This window comes from Capsicum annuum, chromosome 1 (genome assembly GCF_002878395.1).
Source record: "Capsicum annuum cultivar UCD-10X-F1 chromosome 1, UCD10Xv1.1, whole genome shotgun sequence".
Classification (NCBI taxonomy): Eukaryota; Viridiplantae; Streptophyta; class Magnoliopsida; order Solanales; family Solanaceae; genus Capsicum; species Capsicum annuum.
In genome coordinates this window covers 125,791,214-125,810,490 of record NC_061111.1, presented here as the reverse complement: position 1 = coordinate 125,810,490, position 19,277 = coordinate 125,791,214, and the positions used below count along the sequence as shown (strand labels likewise).

Genomic DNA, 19,277 nt, shown 5'->3' with positions numbered 1-19,277 from the left:
AAACAACTCACGTTCACACCATATTTTCTATGAGATTTGACCTCAGCCTAGTTGGGTTTTATATTGACAATGATCGCTTATATTTTCACGTTGAGAGGTGTAGTTTAAGCGTTATCAACAGACTGAACGCAGGTGATGTGATTGTACTGAATAAGTGCCTTTTTGTTGAACCAATGTTTTCTTTCTGAAGGAACACTTTAAGGCTATAAATACCTGACATATTCCTCAAGTATAGATATGATTTTTGATAGTAAAAACACTCGCCTTCTTTACAAAATTCAATGTGATCATTAGCCATTAAGTGAGTTTGATAAATCCAATAATTTGAGGTACCACTATTGTTGGATTGAAAGCCATTTTATCTTGGAAGAAAAATTTCATAACCTCGGGTACAGTAAGGGAAATTATTCCTTAAGGACACTCCGTGAAGTTGGAGGACTTGGCTTTAAATTTTGTTTCATCTATTTCTAAAATAATAACACACTTCTTGGATAGATTATTTTTAATCTTGTGTTGGAGGTGTTATGTAACTTCATAGGTGTTCTGGTTTTAGACTTGAACTTGTGTTGAAGTTGTTGTGTGCCTAAATATAGATTGTGTACCCGAAAATATTAAAGACAATAATCTTAAGGAATGAACCGAAATTTGTATAGCTTGGTTTCTAGAGATTAAAGTTTTAAGCTTTCTACTCTATTTGAACTTAACTAGTAATTTGAAGACATAAAATCTTCATCATAAGTTGAAGATAACTCGATTGACGATTGGAAGTCATAAAAACTTCATTGTTAAACTAGAAACAAGAGGTGTTTAAAGTTGCTGCAATTTGTAAATAGTATTTTGATATACTAAAGTTACTGTCTTCTTATGATAGAAAAATAACTACGGATAGTCAAGTGTATGATGTTGCAACGACTGTGACAACAACTAATATTGCCTCAATGATTAGTACGAATACTTCTCTAGAAATGACACCGGGGAAGAAACCCAAAGAGTTTGCGGGTATTTACTTCAATAGGTGACAACAGAAAATATTTTTCTACCTTACAACTCTTTGTCTTCAAAGGTTCACATTTGATGAAGCTCCAGAGGTGCCCGAGGAAACCTATGAACAAGAGTGATTTGTGATTGTGAAGGCTTGAAAGCACTCCAATTTCTTTTGCAGGAACTACATCTTGAGTGGTCTCCAAGATGATCTCAACAACGTGTATAGTGAAACAAAAATAGCAAAAGAGTTGTGGGGAGCACTGGAATGGAAGTACAAGATAGAGGATGTAGGAACTAAAAAGTTCTTTGTTGGAAGATTCCTGGAATATAAAATTATAGACAGCAAGTCTGTTGTCTCCTAAGTGCAGAAATTACAAATGATCATCTATGATCTCCTTGCGGAAGGTATGATTTTGACAAATACCTTTGTTTAACAGTTTAAAAATATTTTTAGTATTCACATAAACTTTATTGTAGGTTTGATCGTGAATGAAACATTTCAAGTAGCAGCAATAATAGAGAAATTACTACCCATGTGAAAGGACTTTAAGAACTATTTGAAACACAAAAATAAGGAGATGTCCATTGAAGATCTAATCATAATATTACACATTAAAGAAGATAATAAGGTTGTAGAAAGAAGGTCGAGAGGAAATTCTACAATGAATAGAGAAAATATTGTAGAAGACGACCACAACTCTAAAAAGCGCAAGAAAGCTGAACATGAAAGCATTCAACCTAAGAAGAAATTTCAAGGGAAAATGCTTTAACTGTGGCAAGATTGGCCATAAGTCTACGGATTGTTGTACCCCAAAGAAAGGGAAGAAGAAGGTCCAAGCAAATATTGTTGAGTCCAAGAAAGAAGTGGACGATCTACGTGCTATATTGTTCGAATGCAACTTCGTGGGAAATACTCACGAATGGTGGATGGATTCTGGTGCCACCCACCATGTTTGTGCTAATAAGGAGTTATTTGCTATTTTTGCTCCAGCTCAAGGGGAAGGAAAGATATATATGGCCAAATCCGCTACTGCAAAAGTAGAAGGAACAGGAAAAGTATGCTTGAAAATAACTTTAGGAAAAGTGTTGACACTCAATAATGTCCTGTATGTACCGGAGTTAAGAAAGAACTTGATTTCTGTATCACTTCTTGATAAGAACGAATTCAAATGTGTATTCGTTTTTGAAAAAAATTATACTTAGTAAAGGAGAAGTGTATGTAGGAAAAGGCTACCTCAATGAGGGCCTATTCAAAATGAATGTAATGAATATTGAAATCAATAAAAGTTCAATTTCTTCTTACTTGCATGAGTCTTATGATTTATGGAATGAATGATTAGGACATGCCAATTACAAAACGTTGTGTAAACTGATTAACTCAGAAGTTTTGCAAAACTTTGAGTATAATAAATCAAAATATCAAACGTGTGTGGAATCAAAGTATGCTAATCATCTGTATAAGTCCGTTGAAAGGAATTTCAATCCCTTAGACTTAATCCATACTGACATTTGTGATATGAAGTCAACACCATCTCATGATGGAAAAAAGTATTTTATAAATTTTATTGACGATTGCACTAGATATTGTTATGTCTATTTGCTAAACAGTAAGCATGAAGCAATAGATGCATTTAGACAATATAAAATTGAAGTTGAAAATTAGTTAGAGAAAAAGATCAAAACGATAAGAAGTGATAGGAGCAGAGAATATGAATGTCTCTTTGCGTAAATATGTGTAGAGAATGGAATTGTCCATCAAACTACAACCCCGTATTCACCTCAATCTAATGGAATTGTGGAAAGGAAAAACCAAACCTTGAAGGAAATGATGAATGCCTTACTAATAAGTTCAGGTTTACCGTAGAACTTATGGGAGGAAGCTATCCTTACGGCTAACCAAATACTCAATAGAGTGCCCCATAATAAAACACAATCTATTACATATGAAAAATGGAAAGGAAGAAAACCTAACTTGAAATATTTCAAAGTGTGGGGGTGACTAGCGAAGGTCCAAGTTTCTATACCTAAAAGAGTAAGGATAGGACCTAAGATGGTGGACTGCGTGTTCATAGGATATGCTAAAAGTAGCAAAGCATGTCAATTTTTGGTTCATAAATCCAAACATCCGGATATCAATGAAAATACGGTAATAGAATCAGATAATGCTGAATTTTTTGAACACATTTATCGTATAAAACTAGACATGAACAGTCTAGTGAGGGGTTTAAACAACCTCAAAATAAACCAAGTGAGTATGTACATAATGATGAGAATCCAAGACTAAGTATACGTCAAAGAACATCAACTTCGTTTGGATCGAATTTTATAACATTTATCTTAGAAAATGAGCCTCAAACATTTAAAGAAGCAATTGCGTCTTCTAACTCATCCTTTTAAAAAGAGGCAGTCGATAGTGAAGTTGATTCAATCTTAAGCAACCATACATGGGAGTTGGTTGATCTTCCTCCAGGAAATAAACCTTTAGATTCTAAATGGATTTTCAAAAGAAAAATGAAAGCTGATGGTAGTATTGACAAATACAAGGCAAGACTTGTTATAAATGGCTTTAAATAAAAGGAAGGCCTTGACTACTTTGATACATACTCTCCAATAACGAGGATAACATCAATTCAGATGTTAATTACCTTGGAGACAGTATATGGTCTTGAAATCCATCAAATGGATGTGAAAACAACATTCTTAAATAGAGAATCGGAGGAAGAAATTTATATGAAACAACCTGAGGGTTTTGTGGTTCCAGAAAAAGAAAATAAGGTGTGTAAACTTGTTAAGTCACTTTATGGACTAAAACAAGCACCTAAAAAATGGCATGCGAAGTTTGACCAAACCATATTGGCAAACGGGTTCAAGATTAATAAATGTGATAAATGTATAAAGACACTCCAAATCACCAAGTCATTCTTTGTTTATATGTGGATGATATGTTGATCATCAGTAGAGACATTTCTGACATAAATGCAATAAATAAATGCTTGTGAGCAAGTTTGATATGAAAGACCTTGGAGTTGCGGATGTGATCTCATTGTCACAGTCTCATTATATCAAAAAGGTACTTGAAAAATTCAAGTATATGAAATTTGGTATTGCCAAGACTCCATTGGATGTGAGCATCGCGCTTCGAAAGAATGAAGGTAAAAGTGACTCATAATTGGAGTACGCAAGAGTATTGGGATATTTAATATATATATATAATAAATTGTACACGACCAGACATAGCATGCACTATTAGTAAGTTGAGTTGGTATATGAGTAATCCCAACAAAACTCATTGAATGGAAATGAAAAGAGTTTTGGGTTATCTTAAGTACACTCAAGACTATGCTTTACATTATAATAAATATCCTGTGGTACTTGAAGGATATAGTGATACAAATTGGATCACTGGATCGAACAAATTAAAATCCATGAGTGGATATGTATTTACTATCGGTAGAGGAGCGAACTCTTGAAAATAATCCAAACAGACATATATTGCTCGCTCTACAATGAAATTTGAATTTATTACATTGGATAAAGTCGGTGAAGAAGAAGAATGACTCTGGAATTTCTTAGAAGATATTTCTTATTGGCTCAAACTAGTGGTACCAGTATGCATACACTGTGATAGCCAAGCGACAATAAGTAGGGCAGGGGGCATTATGTACAATGGTAAATTTCGTCACTTAAGAAAAAGATATAATACCATTAGAGAACTTATCTCTAGTGGAATTATCACTGTTGACTACGTAAAGTCAAAGAATAATGTATTGGATCCACTTACAAAAGGCCTATCTAGTGAAGGAGTTGAGAGAACATCCAAAGGAATGGGTTTAAGGCCTAGGACAAGTTAACATGGAGGTAACTCTACCTAGCATACTGGAGATCCCAAGATCTAGGTTCAAAGAGATCAAACAAAGTTGTGTCTGACAGGTTCAACATTGTCATTATGCTCAACCCATTCTCATGATGTAGACAATCTTTAGTAAATGAGGATAAGACTTATGGTGTAAAGTCGTTTAATGATTATCTAAATTTGACAGATTTGACCAAATAGTTTAATCTACAGGATTGAACGTTTAGAAATCACCTATGTGAGGGCGAAGTGGAAGTTGCTTCAAGGAGAATGTTAGTAAAGGCCTATTCTCTAAGCTCTCATGAAACTGGAACGTGTTCATTGCTGAAAAGAACAAAATCATGAGAACCATAAATGGTAGAAGGTTGGTTGTGTGACATATGTTGTCTAGGTATACATTAAAGCTTGGCGGATCAAAGATATAAAATCTACCAATTGACCGAGTGTATCTGATGCATGTTCACTATGGAAAGTTCAAAGGAAAACCCACTTATCCAGATGCAATTAGTCTTTCCTAAATGATCACATGCTTGTCTGTATATTCTTCAAAAGATAGCCATTCCCTATTCATGTGGGGAATTTTTGGGTTCAAGGCGTATGTATGAATAAAAAATTAAGGGAAAAATAGTGGTGGAAAAGAGAGACACTAAAATGGAAAGTGTATTCTTTCATGGAAAACTTACTAAATTCTCCCACATTGGTTGGAGAAAGAAGCTTTTATGTGTTTATATTGAGAAGAACATCTCCACATGAATAGTGAGATAATAACAAGGTAGTGCCTCACGCCGCCGTCGTCGTCGCTCAGCTCGGCTTTAGCTTTAACTTCGACTTTGGATTTGGATTTGGAAAACGATCGATGAGAGCTATTTTTTAGACAAAATTTATTTGAAACTTGATGAACAAGTGAAATTTTAATCCAAAGAATCTGATAGAAATATTTTTCTCCATATGAGTGCGTATTTCGGACGCCATGAAAATGTATGCACAACACACCTTGAAGGATGTGACCCTTCAAGGTAAAAGAAATACTATTTCGCGCAATAGGGCGATCTACGTGCGCACTTCGATAACCTACGGGCGTAGGTGCAGCACAGGTACTTATTGGAATTTGGACAGTATCACCTGCGACCGCAGATCAGGCGCAGGTCCAGCATAAACTAGGTGCAAGTGGCGTAACTGTACTGAATAAGTGCCTATTTATTGAACCAATGATTCCTTTCCGAAGGGACACCTTAAGGCTATAAATACATGACATATTCCTCAAATATAGATATGATTTTTGACGACAAAAACACTCGTCTTCTTTATAAAAACTCAGTGTGATCATTAGTCGTTGAGTGAGTTCGACGAATGCAATAATTTGAGATACTGCTATTATTGGATTAAAAGCCATTTTATCCTGGGAGGAAAATTCCATAACCTCGGGTACAGTAAGGGAAATTATTTCTTAAGGACACTTCGTGAAGTCGGGGGACTTGGCTTTAAATTCTATTTCATCATATTTCTGAAATAATAACACACTTCTTGGATAGATTATTTTTAATCTTGTGTTGAAGGTGTTATGTAACTTCATAGGTGTTCTTGTTTTAGACTTGAACTTGTGTTGAAGTTGTTGTGTGCCTAAATACAGATTTGTGTACCCAAAAATATTAAAGACAACAGTACCATCACAATATTTTCTTTGTTGAACTTCACATACATTTATGTTTTGAAATTTTTGGGAAAAGTGTTGGGGTTCAATAGGATGTGTGAATAGAAACTGAAGGAGATTTTTAGAGGGAAAGTGATCTCACACTTTAAAAGAAAGTGTACTTACTAAAGAAAAGTCTAATTCTCTCACATTGGTTTTTATTAAGAAACACTTCTTCAAGTGGATAATGAGAAAAAAACCAAGAGGTGCTTGGTGTTGTTGTCACTCGCTTGGCTTTGGCTTTGGATCGATCAAACTATCGATGGGATTAATATTTTAGACAAAGTTTATTTAAAACTTAAAAAAACAAGTGAAATTTTTAATTGAAAGGGACGCAACCCTTAGAATGACACATTGTTTTGGAAAATGGGTGACTGTTTCCTCAGGTATGTACGAAATTTTCAGTATTGAAAAACACTCTTCTACTTCCTAAAACTCTTTGTGATCAACAGTGTTTAAAGAATCTGAAGTTTGAGGTGCCTCTATATTCAGATTGTGAGCCATTTTATCTTGTGAGAAAAAATTCTGCAACCTCGGGTACTTAAAGGAAATTAATTCCTTAAGGGTACTTCGTGAAATTGGAGGACTTGATTTTATTTCTACTTTACCTTACTTCTTTTAGATAACATACTTCTTTGATAGTTCAGATTGAACTTGTGTTGAATGTGTTAAAAACTTCATTGTTGTTCTTGAAATATTCTTAAACTTGTGTTGAAGTGTAGAGTGTAAACATACATATTGTGTACCCGAAACAACAAAAAGTACATTAAATAGACAAAAAAGTTATAGTATTTACATCCGAATGCAGATTTCCATACTTAGGGGCAGATCTAAGATTTGAAGGTTGTGGGTGCTCACTTTCTTTAAGAAAAAAAATTGATATCAAGGTACTTAAGTTCCACACCAAAGCCAAAGCACCCAACAGTCATTTGTGTCAATGGATGCTTAACAATACATTATAACCAATTTTGCGCTATTTTTATATAAATATATAAAAAAATTATCAGGATCAATGAGTGCTCAAGCACCCGACACGGACCATGTAGGTCCACCCCTTAATGCCGCATAAGCAACAATCTATATTCAAGCCTTAGATATAGGTTTAAATCATAGGTCCCATCTTTACTTATTTTTGTTTTAAGTCGAACATTGAGGTTGGACTTTTTTTCAATAGGTTTTACTACTTCTTTTTAAAATATTTTTGGTTAATATTACATTTTTATGTGGAACAAAATTACTAGTATTTGGAGATGTTCATGACTTACTTTTACTATAGCTAATTTCAGTATTAGCTAACTACTTTTCGATTAATAATAATAGGAACATTACATAATTAAATTACAACAAAAAATAATTACTAAAAATATGAAATCATTAGAAATATCATTTTATAATATTTTTATTATTTATTTCCTCCTTTTTTGGTCCTGTTTTTTCTTTCTCTTTTTTCTCTTTTTTATTAGTTATCTTTTTTTTTTTTAATTTTCTCTTTCTATATTGTTTCAGTTTAAAAATACAAAAATAAAAAACAAATACAAAATGTTAACGGACTACATTTAGATTTGTAAAAAGTAACCCAATGAAATAACTAGACTACAATAAGAATTAAAAAAAATAAAGTGCACTAGCTTGTTTATTAAAATTTATGATAATATCGTGGAACAAGCTAAATATATCATGATGGTATCATAGAGGTCTGAGTGAAGGATTGAAGCAGACAATAATACAATAACAATATCATGGAGGTCTCACTGAAGGATTGAAGCAGAAATCAATGATACCATGAAAGTATATAGATATATATACTATGATGGTATCATAGAGGTTTGACTGAAGAACTAAAACAAACATCAATAATACCATGATAGAGGTCTCACTGAAGGATCGAAACAAAAATTAATGATACAATGAAAGTGTTTGTGTGTATATATATATATGTATATATATATATATATATATATACATATACACACTATAATGGTATCATGAAGGTTTGACTGAAGGACTGAAACAAACATCAATAATACCATGATAGTATGTATATATGTATATACACACACACATACATACTGTGATGATATCATGGAGATCCCACTAAGGATCAAAGCAGGCATCAATGATACCATGTAAACATATAAATATACCTTGATGGTATCATTACTGACTGAAACAAATGAAAACAAACATAAATATAAAGAAAAGAGAATCAAATAAAATTACCCAAAAAAGGAAATATATAAAATTTAAAAATCAAATATATAAAATATTTTAAAATATGAAATTAGCTTGTGGTGAAAAAAATAATATAATGATTTGAAAAAAAATGAATGAAAAATGAGGAAAAAAAAGAATAAAGAAATGAACGAAAAAAAAAGAACAAGAAATAAATAAATTTAAACATAAAAAAATATAAATATTAAAAGGAACCAATAAAGAAAAGAAAAGTAGAGAAAAAAATAAATAAACGAGAAAAAAGAAAAAAAAGGAACAAGAAATAAAAACATTAAAAAATAAAAAAAACTAAAAAGAACCAATTAAGGAAAAAAAAGATAAAAATAAAAGAGGAACAAAAGAAAAAAAAAGTAGAGAAAAAATGAATAAAAAAATAAACGAGAAAAAAGAAAAGAAAGAAAAAAGAAGAAGAAGAAAAGGAGTATATAAAATAAATTGAGTGTAAAATATATTATGACGTAAAAAGAAAATAAAAAATAAAGTAATTTTACAAAAAAATAAATGAATTAGAAGCAAAAAATGAAAAAAAAGAGTAGAAAAATAAAAAGAAAAACAATTAAAAGGGCGATAATAAATCTATATCTATATCTATAATCTATATTATACTAAAAGTGTGAAGGGTCTTAAAAGTATTGTTTTAACTTTTTGCCCTTCATTAAAAATCTTTGATTTAGACAAAATTGTCTTTTCACTATTTTTTTCTAATATTTAATAGTTGAAAATTAATTAAATATATCTATGGTAAAACCTTTTCTTATTAGAAGTCATCTGAATTAATGACAGATAATACTTTTTTCATTAATTTTAGATTTCTAAATCAACTAAACTTGATTTTAAGAAAATTTAAAAAATCTAAAAATAAATATAAAAACGTTAGAATAAGAAAAAAAATGTCAATTTTTTAAAAGCTTTAAGTACGTCATAAGAATGTAATTAATAATTTTTTAAAGATTTAATTTTAAAAACTAGAAAAGATTTTAAATATAAAAAAATAAATAAAAAATAATCGTATCACAAATATGGTTCAAATTGATGCGTCTCTCTTAGCCTCTAGCAGTAAGGGAAAGAGGTACTGCATGACAAATGCAAAAGTGATGATCCATCAACCACTTGAAACTTTTGGTGATAAAATATATATGTTCTTATGCTAAAATATATATTTATATTTACATTATTATATTAAAGTGTGAAGAATCTTTAAAAAGTGATTTAAACATTTACACTTCATTTAAAATCTCCGTAATAAAAAAAAATCATTTAATTTAAAGTAAACAAACGTTACTCGTGCGGGGCACGTGCAGTTAACCTAGTATATTAAAATTGTGAAAACCTTTAGAAAAGTGATTTGAACTTTTTATTCTTCATTAAAACACTCCGTAATAGAGAAAATCGTTTTTTTACTATTTAATATATGGTAAGACAAAAATATATTTAAAAAATTAAGGAATCCTAAAATATATGGTAAATTTTTTTTGAAAAATTAACAATTAAGGTATCCTAAATCTATAATAAGCGAAAAATATATTTTGTTAAATACTCCTAATTTATTTAATTAAGGAAATATTCAATACTTTTATATGTAATTTGATAAACAAAATACGATATTCAACTTGTGGGCCAAAATTTTGTGTTTTCGTTTTTTCCTAAAATATTAGAAAGGAGTAGTTATACCTAATTATAATTCATAAATAATATTTTACATATGTGCATACAAACTATACAAAACTTCAAACTGTATTTTTTCTAAAAAAAAATAAAATTAAACTTACTATTTAAAAAAATGCACTTTAACATACATAGATTCATAGGGAATAATAGCATCCCATAACCGTTTCGGAGGCCATCAAACTCTATTTTAGGACTCATAAACTTAATCAACCAATACGTTATATAATTTGATAAACAAAATTTCACTTGAGCTTTTTGTGAACTTGTTGTAGGTTTGCTGGGAGGAATTAAAGCAGGCAATATAGAGTTTTTCTTGTATTTAGGGACGAAACATCTTTAGGTATAGAATATTCTACTAAACAAAATTTTGGTAGTATTTATGATTAAAGAGATAAATGAGTTTGTGATTTGAGGTATATGTTTTTTAAGTTTACAATAAATAAATTATCATGTATTCTTAATAGACAATTGCTAATTGAGAAGTTTTATTTTGTAGAATCTTGATATATCTTATGATTGAAAGAAACTTTGCTTGTGATTTGAGGTAAATTTTCTTAAATTTTACTATGCTCTTGATGTTTACAATTTTGATAATATCAATCTATCGCTAATTGAGAAGTTTTTTGTGTGTGTGAAATCTTGAAATATTTTATGATAAATAGATAAATTTTCTTGTTATTTGAGGTAAGTTTTTTAAAAAATTTAGTATATTCTTGAAATTTATAATAATAATTATCAAGTATTGTTGATAAAAATTGCTAATTGATAAGGCTTTTTTTTTTTTTTTTAAATTTTTATTACCTATGATTATAAAAAACTTACTTTTTTTTGTGGGTTGGGGTAACTTTTTTTAAATTTTAGTATATTTTTTTTTATCTTTACAAAAATAAATTATCATTTATTTTTATGGACGATTGCTAATTGGCAAGTTATTTTGTTTGTTCGTCTATAATGACTCATATATAGTAGTACTAATTTTAAATTGACTTATTTAAAATTTTGACACATTTCTATAGATCATTATATACCATCACCAAAAATTAGTTAGTCATTCTAATTTCATATGAATTCTCTTTTAAAATTTATTTATACACATTTTTTTCAATTGTGAGTAATGTAAACTATGAAATTTGACATATTGTCATCATTTTTAATAATAGGCCCTAAAGGTTGTCTTCCTTCTTCTTTTTTTTTTTTTTTTTTTTTTTTTTTTTATATGATAGGCTCTAAATTTTTTTTTTTTTTTTTTTTTTTTTTTCATTTTTGGTCTGATTAATTATCATATTTTCTTCACTTTTTTTCTCTTCTTTATACCTGAATTTGCTACAATTGAGTTGAGGGTCTTTCGAAAACAACATTTTTACCTTTACTAGGTAGTGATAAGATCTGCGTATAATTTACCCCTCCAAACTTTCATTTATAAGATTTTACTAGGTATATTGTTGTTGTTGTTGGTACAAGATATATCATTTAAATAGGTATAAAATTTATTATGACATAAATTTCTACTTTCTAATAACTTTTTCTCCCATATAGAGTTTTATTGATTGACGAAAGATACACGTGAAAAGCACGTTCACTAAACTAGTGACTAAAAATACAAGAGAATGAGACATTTTGTGTCGTTATTTAGAGGGACAATTTAGGCAAAAAAAATTTAATTATAAATAATTTATGGGGCATAAATATACTTTCCCTCAAATTTTATAGTTTAGATAAAGGGGAAAGAACGTGGACTGACCATTTTTTTTTAAAAAAATGGCCCACAGTTTGAAAATATAGACTGTAGCCAGTCGGTTCAATTTATTTCTCTCTTTTAGCTATTGGCCCAGTCGTTCACGTGCAATTTCTATACCCAATTGATATACTTTTATACCATATTGATACACTTTTATACTACATTGATACACTTTAAAAAAAAAAGCAGGGATTCTATACGCAATTAATACTCTTTTATTCCACATTGATACACTTTTATAACAAGATAGAAGGGGAATCTATGCATGCATATGCAGGGTTCATATATCCAATTGGTACTTTTTCATACTAGATTGATACACTTTTATACCACATTGAACAGTATGTGCAAGCATATACAGTAGCATATATCCAATTGATACTTTTTTATAATAAATTGATATACTTTTATACCAAATTGATACAGTATGTGCAAGCATATACAATAGCTATTTTCTATTAACCGCCCAGCTAAGACAAATAACAATTTTCTTAAAAAAGATAGAAACGGGGAGTATATTTTTACTCCGTAGTTTGATATCAACAAATCTTCTTTTGTTACACTTTTTTACCGTATAACCTACCTACAAATCTTTAACTTGCTTCGAAGTCCTCTGTTTGATTTTGAGATTTTTGTTGAAAATGATGGAAAAATCGGGTCCATCGAATGGAAAAGCAAGCAAGAAAGTGGTAAAAGACGATCCTTTATCTGTTTATGAATTTATTGAGGATGATTTATCATTTATTGGTGAAAAACTATATGAAGCTAATTGAATGCAGATTCTTAGAGATTTATACAAAAGTTTGTAAATGAAAAAGGTAAAAATGAGCATCAGAAAAGGTAATGGAACAGAGAATTAGGATTTTGAATGAAAAGGAAATTGTGAATGAAAAGGAAAGAAAGAAAGGTAAAGTTATATTTTGATTTGGGCGCATTTCTGGTTATATGTAGTTAAGTGTATGAGAGTGTCTATTTACTGGATTTTTAGTTTTAGGTGTTATTTTCGTAAACTTATTTTAGTTTTAGGTGTTATTTTTGTCTTTTTCCCAATAAAGGGTTGCAAATGGTGGATCCACCCATGACCGAAGCATACTTTAGGCCAAGGCCCAAAAGAGGATATATTGGGCTACCCTTCATTTTTACTTTTTTCTGTAGACGTGGAGAAAGAGTTATTCCCTTCAAACTTCTACATACCGCTAACATTTGCTTATGTAGTACTTTTGAAATCTATTTGGAAATTAAAGGTGACCTTACCTTACTATACGTCTAAATAAATTTGAGATGTAAAACAATTCATTTGAAGATTATTTAACGATGATGAGCTATGACTAGAAAAGAAAGGTGGCATGTAAATATGTACCATGTAGAAACAAAGAAGAAGCCAGCTTGCCAAACAAGAGTCTTGACAGGTTGGGAATGAGGATCCCAATAAAGTATAGGAGGACTCGATTTGCTCACAACAATCAACAAGTAAGTGTGCTCAATGACCATGGCAATAGCCAGAACCAAAAATGCAGCAGAAGCACACAGCAGAGGTGTTTTCCCACTACCACTATATGTGCACTCCTCTTTACCACTCAATGTCACCTGCAAACCTCAATCACATAAGTCTTGTATGTTTGTGCAACATTAAACCATTCTTCTAAATTGTTAGTGAAAATCAGTTAAATTTGAACAAAAAATTGTTAGAAAAATGATTTGATATCTCAAAAAAGAATTATAATAATATCTAAAAGGAATTCGTATTTACATCATAAATTTATTTTGGTCAAATTATTGTTGTCCATCGTTCCAATTTTGTTGTAAATCATTGCCTTTATGATTTTAATTGCTCTTCCTGGCTTTTTGAACGTTGGGCATGTCAACTTTTATAAATATTTTTTTGATCAATTGAATAATGAATGATAGCCTTAAAAATAATTGAGTGGCATTGACCTATCATGATTTTTGGACGTTAGCTTGCCCACAATCAAGAATGTCTATGTCTTCATCTATATCTATACTTACGTCCTATCTTTTGCAAAGTAATGGAGTAGAACGTCAGAGAATTTCTTCCTTCTCTTTTCAATATTATTTTGTGTTGGGTTTCTTTGTATATATTATCTTTATTAGATTCTAGCTCCTAATTTACAATAGAATTAAGAGGTTGTTGAATTTTAGGAGATAACATCTATACCGGCTGAAATATCATTGACACGCCTTAAGCTATGAAAATTCCCTAAACATGTTCGTAATGAAGTATTTTCCGTAACATTTCTAACAAAATTAACTTCAAAGTATGGTGTCTACAATATGTTCATCACTCTCTCATCCCAATCTAACGTTCATCACTCTCTCATCCCAATCTAACGTTCGTGCAAGGAAATACACATGGATATTAAAAGCTATAGTAGTCCTTGTTACATATTTTTCTGGAAAAACATATTGTAAAACTTCTATACATTGTAATGATTCTATTAAAATCATCTTAAAAATAACTAAGTAACCTGTCCAAAAAAATTAAAAGCTATAGTAGTCCTTGTTACATATTTTTAGAAAAACTAGCTACATATTTTTTTTAGAAAAATTAGTCTAACTTCTATACATTGTAATGATTATATTAGACCATCTAAAAAATAACTATAAGTAACATGTCCAAAAAAAAAAAAAGTGATTTTAGTAGTCTGGAACATTAAGGTAAGTTTCCCTCTAAAACAGGTTGAAACACACCAACAGTATAAAAATTCTTTATACCCGCCCTTGTATAGATCAAATCCAAAAGAGAAATCAAAACGTACCTGAGAATGCGTAGCCTCAGCAATGAGGGAGAGTATGAAGCAGAATAGGCCAAGAAGTATCGACAATACCATAAGACATGCACCTATTTTGCTACCTAAATTGGTGCTAGGGCGACTTGGTGCAAGATCAGCATGAGTCACAGCCATTACAGCAGCTAGTCCTGTGCAACAACAGGAAGATCAATTTGAACTTGCTGGTATACAAGAGAAAAAATAAAGATGCAACTTTTTAACAATTACCCATGAAGAGAATAGAGTTATAGAATTGCTTGGAACAAAGGTTGCTTAAAGGCCAAATATTCCTTTGTTCCTGGGGTTTCCATGTAAGTTTTCACACATAAGCTTGCCATTATTCAAAGCTTTTTAGGTTTGATCTAAACACAAAAAAGTAGTATCAATTTTATTCAGCTATAGCCTAAAAATAATACCTTTATTCCAATCCAGAAAAAGGGAAAGAACACATTAGCTAGTGTAAAGAAGCTTTCTTTCAAAATGATCGATCGTCTGAAATATTAAGGCATGCCTTTTCGACACATCATTTGAATGGTTTATCGATTGATTATTGTAATAAAGGACTTTAAGTACTAGTGCAAATTCTTGAGTTATTTTATATCATTAACTTGCGCACGTATAAAATAAAATAGCACGAGGAGGCATCTTATTCTAATTTCTTACCAACTTTTGCACTCAAAGAATAGTTTATCAAGTTCTTGTCCTAATGCATATTAAAGCGTTAATTTAATACATTTGAAACATGAAATTCTTAAGATGTTCTCCACGTTTCTATTGGTGGACAATATTTGCCTATCGAGAGGATATTTTGAATTTATATACTACTACAATTGAATAAAATGTTGGCATCCTAAAACATTGTGTGAACATACATGTGAAGAATAAAGAAGATAATGCCTTAATAGGCATTGCGACATCAAAATTCCGCAGAAGCCGATTTCCTGTTAAGATGTTCAGCACGGGAAAACTTCCGGACAAATTTAAGATTTAGAGTTGGTAAATACGAAATCCGAATAGTTAATTAAACATTCAATTAAACTAAAAATTACATAAAGCCATAACTTAAGTATCACTTATTACAAAATCACAACTCTCAAAACATATTACAAAATTCTCACTTTTTCAATTTTTGTCTCTAAAAATACATATACATAGCTTTTCCAATTTTTGTATGGTTTGTTCTCTTTGAAAGAAGCCTAAAATCAAGGAGTCATTATGTAGAGGTTATCATTTTTGAATTAGTTGCCATGTTTGATTCAAACTCTTATTTAATTGCATTCAATTCTAACAAAAATGATAACTTCTACATAATGACTCCTTGATTTTTGTACGGTTTGTTCTCTTTGAAAGAAGACTAAAATCAAGGAGTCATTATGTAAAGGTTATTATTTTTAAATTAGTTACCATGTTTGATTCAAACTCTTACCTCAATTGCATTCAATTCTAACAAAAACGTCATTTTTCAACATTTTGTAATTTTTAAGATCTGGGCTTAGTTATTTTTTTTCGACTTTATAAAAAAATCATAGATTATGATTGAACAATTTCTTTCATGTTGTTCATTCAATAGAATAAGTTTAAACTTTTTTTTTTTTCGACTTTGAATAAGATTTTTTTTTTCTACTTTGCCAAAATTTAAAATTCTATAAAATAAGTTCTTGCATGTACTCCATTCACTCATTATTATTTAGTAAATGGATAATACTCCATCTTTAGTTTAGGATTAACTCAGTTAGACCATTGCGAACCAATAAATTGGGTTATTGGATTCGTTCTCGGAGAATTTGATTACGAGGACCCTAATTTTGTTGAAAACAGATCAAAATATTATAACGACTCTATTAAGATGAAGAAGCTCAGGAAAGCTGCTAATCGAGGTTCAAAAAATCAAATCGGAAAGGTATTATTTGATTTTTTGATTTGTTTTTGATTTTTTCATCAATGTGAGTTTTTTTTTAGTTTTTGTTTTTGAATATAGTCGTTAATTTTGCATTATTATGTGAATTTTTTCATGATTTTTAGGGTGCATTAGTAGTTACCAGTGTATATACATATCAGTACTTATGTATATGGTAGACCTATACATAAGTATTGCTACGTATTTAAAATATAATGATATGATTGTTTATTGTATTGAGATATAGTATTTTTCTCATCAATGTGAGCTTTTTTTTTATTTTTATTTTTAGATATAATTGTTAGTTCTGCATTATTATGTTGGATTTTTCATGAATTTGATGGTGCATTAGTAGTTGTCGTGTATATACAAATCAGTACTTATGTATATGGTAGACATATACATAACTGATGGTACATATTTGAAAGGGATAATACTCACAAAAATATTTGAACTTTGACCGGATTTTCAGTTGAGCATACTAAACTTTGCGGGGGTCCTATTACCCCCTAAACTTTTTTTTTCGTATTTTAATTGCATATATCTGCCCACTTGGATCATTGCGTGTAATTCACGCGCATTGAGTGCGTGAAAGTGCTAAAAAATCGTTTAAAAACTTTTTTTGGTAAAATAGACCCTTAATTTTCTGATTTTTATAAATTTTATGTTTTTTATTTATTTTTCATTTGTTCTTTCTTCTCTCTTCTCTTTCTTTCTTTTTTCTCTTCAACAATGGAGTCTTCAACAAAACACCATGATTACTCCATTGTTGAATTTAAATTGAACGCAATTTTATCACACACATACACACCCAAATGAGTCATCTTCAACACACCTAATTCAATTTTATCAATTTGATTCAATTTAAACACACACACACCAAATAGAGTCATCTTCAATTCCATCAAGATTTTGTTCAAAAATAATAGTTTGTGATGATGTTTAGATCTGAGCGTTTAACGTAGCTTACATGATTCATTTTAGTGATGATAATTCTGTTTCCTTCTTATTCAATAAGCAGGGAAGGCAACGGTAAGAAAAGCAAGAAAAAAATATTATAATGGATGAGGAGGAATTGACTGGTGCCTATATTTTTATTGAACTACAGCCTTATGAGTTGATATTTTTTCACTAAAAATTGTTCTAGGGGTACTAAGAAATAGAGAGAGAAGAAGAAGAAAGCAGTTACAGAGGTTGAACAAGACAAGAAGAACCTTAGAACAAGATTTTGGTGAAAAAATAATGAAAAGTTGAAATTGACTCACTGAAATCATTTGAAATTTAATTTGTAGGAAGAATTTGAGTTGTGGAATCTTTAATATGATTGTAATGGCGAAAAATATTGAAAAGTGACAACATGGAGAAGAAAGAGCGCGTGTATTACACTTCCGACCGTCAAAACTGGGTGTAGCATTTTGGGGCGAAATTAATTTCACTATAAAAAAGTTCGAGGAAGGGGAGACTAATTCCACTTAAAAAAGTTTAGGTGGGTAATAGGACCTCCCCCTAAAGTTCAGTATGCTCAACTAGAAATTCAGTCAAAGTTTAGATATTTTTATGAGTATTATCCCTATTTGAAATATAATAATATGTACAGTTCATATACATCACAGACTTGTGTATTGTATTTTTGTAGTTTCTGTAGGAATTATTTGGTTTAGTTATAGCAATATGCATATCAGAAGTTATGTATATATGTTATTGTGATGCATATTCAATATAGACGTGACAGAAAGGTCTATGGGATTAAGTTGTTTTGGAGTATGCTTTGACTGATTTTTTGACGTAATATGCACATCAGTGTTTTTCAGGAATGAATTTTCTTTTATTTTCTTAATATGATTGTTGGTGTGGGCAGCATTATGTGTACTTTATCATTAATGTGACTGTGCTTTAGTAGTGGTTAGTCAACATAACATTAAATATGTATGTATATTATTTGCTTGTAGGAACTGTGGAATGTTTTTCGCTGGATATGCAAATTCCTAAGTGAAGGAATTGTTGTGTCTTCAGTTATGCTAACGAAGCGCTATGTTAGTGATAATGATGACCCTCCAAGACCAAGGCCAATTTATATGCTTACGTATTTCATATACTTGCTAATGTAATTTAGATTGTATAAGAAAAATTTTATGTATTCAGTATATAGATAACAAATATTGTATATGTATTTTAATTACACAGCAGTTCTAATGCACATAATCGTATAAATATATACACAGCTTTGTATATGACAGTTAATACACGTATTATATTGTAGATTTGCATATTCAATATTTGTATGTATCCAGCATATACATAACATAGCTTTGTATATACATACAATATACATATACGCAAACTACCTACGTAACTAACATATAATATAACTACGTATCTACCATATTTAATAGCTATGTATCTAATATTGTTATGTATATCACAAA

At 30.2% G+C, this 19,277-nt stretch overlaps 1 protein-coding gene across 2 annotated transcripts in view; it reads right to left on the bottom strand.

Moving 5' to 3' along the window:
* Positions 1–15,521, bottom strand: part of LOC107878807 — a 29,182-nt gene extending 13,661 nt beyond the window's left edge. The window contains exons 1-3 of one of the 2 annotated variants that reach the window (XM_016725946.2): positions 15,371–15,521; positions 14,943–15,103; positions 13,526–13,752 (exon numbers count right to left, since the gene is read on the bottom strand). In XM_016725946.2, the coding sequence (XP_016581432.2) occupies positions 13,526–13,752; positions 14,943–15,089 (374 nt within the window). In that variant the 5' untranslated portion in view covers positions 15,090–15,103; positions 15,371–15,521. Of the gene's footprint in view, positions 1–13,525; positions 13,753–14,942; positions 15,178–15,370 lie in introns of those variants that run through there. The other variant, XM_047407321.1, reaches the window with a different exon arrangement.
* Between the last annotated feature and the right edge of the window lie 3,756 nt (positions 15,522–19,277).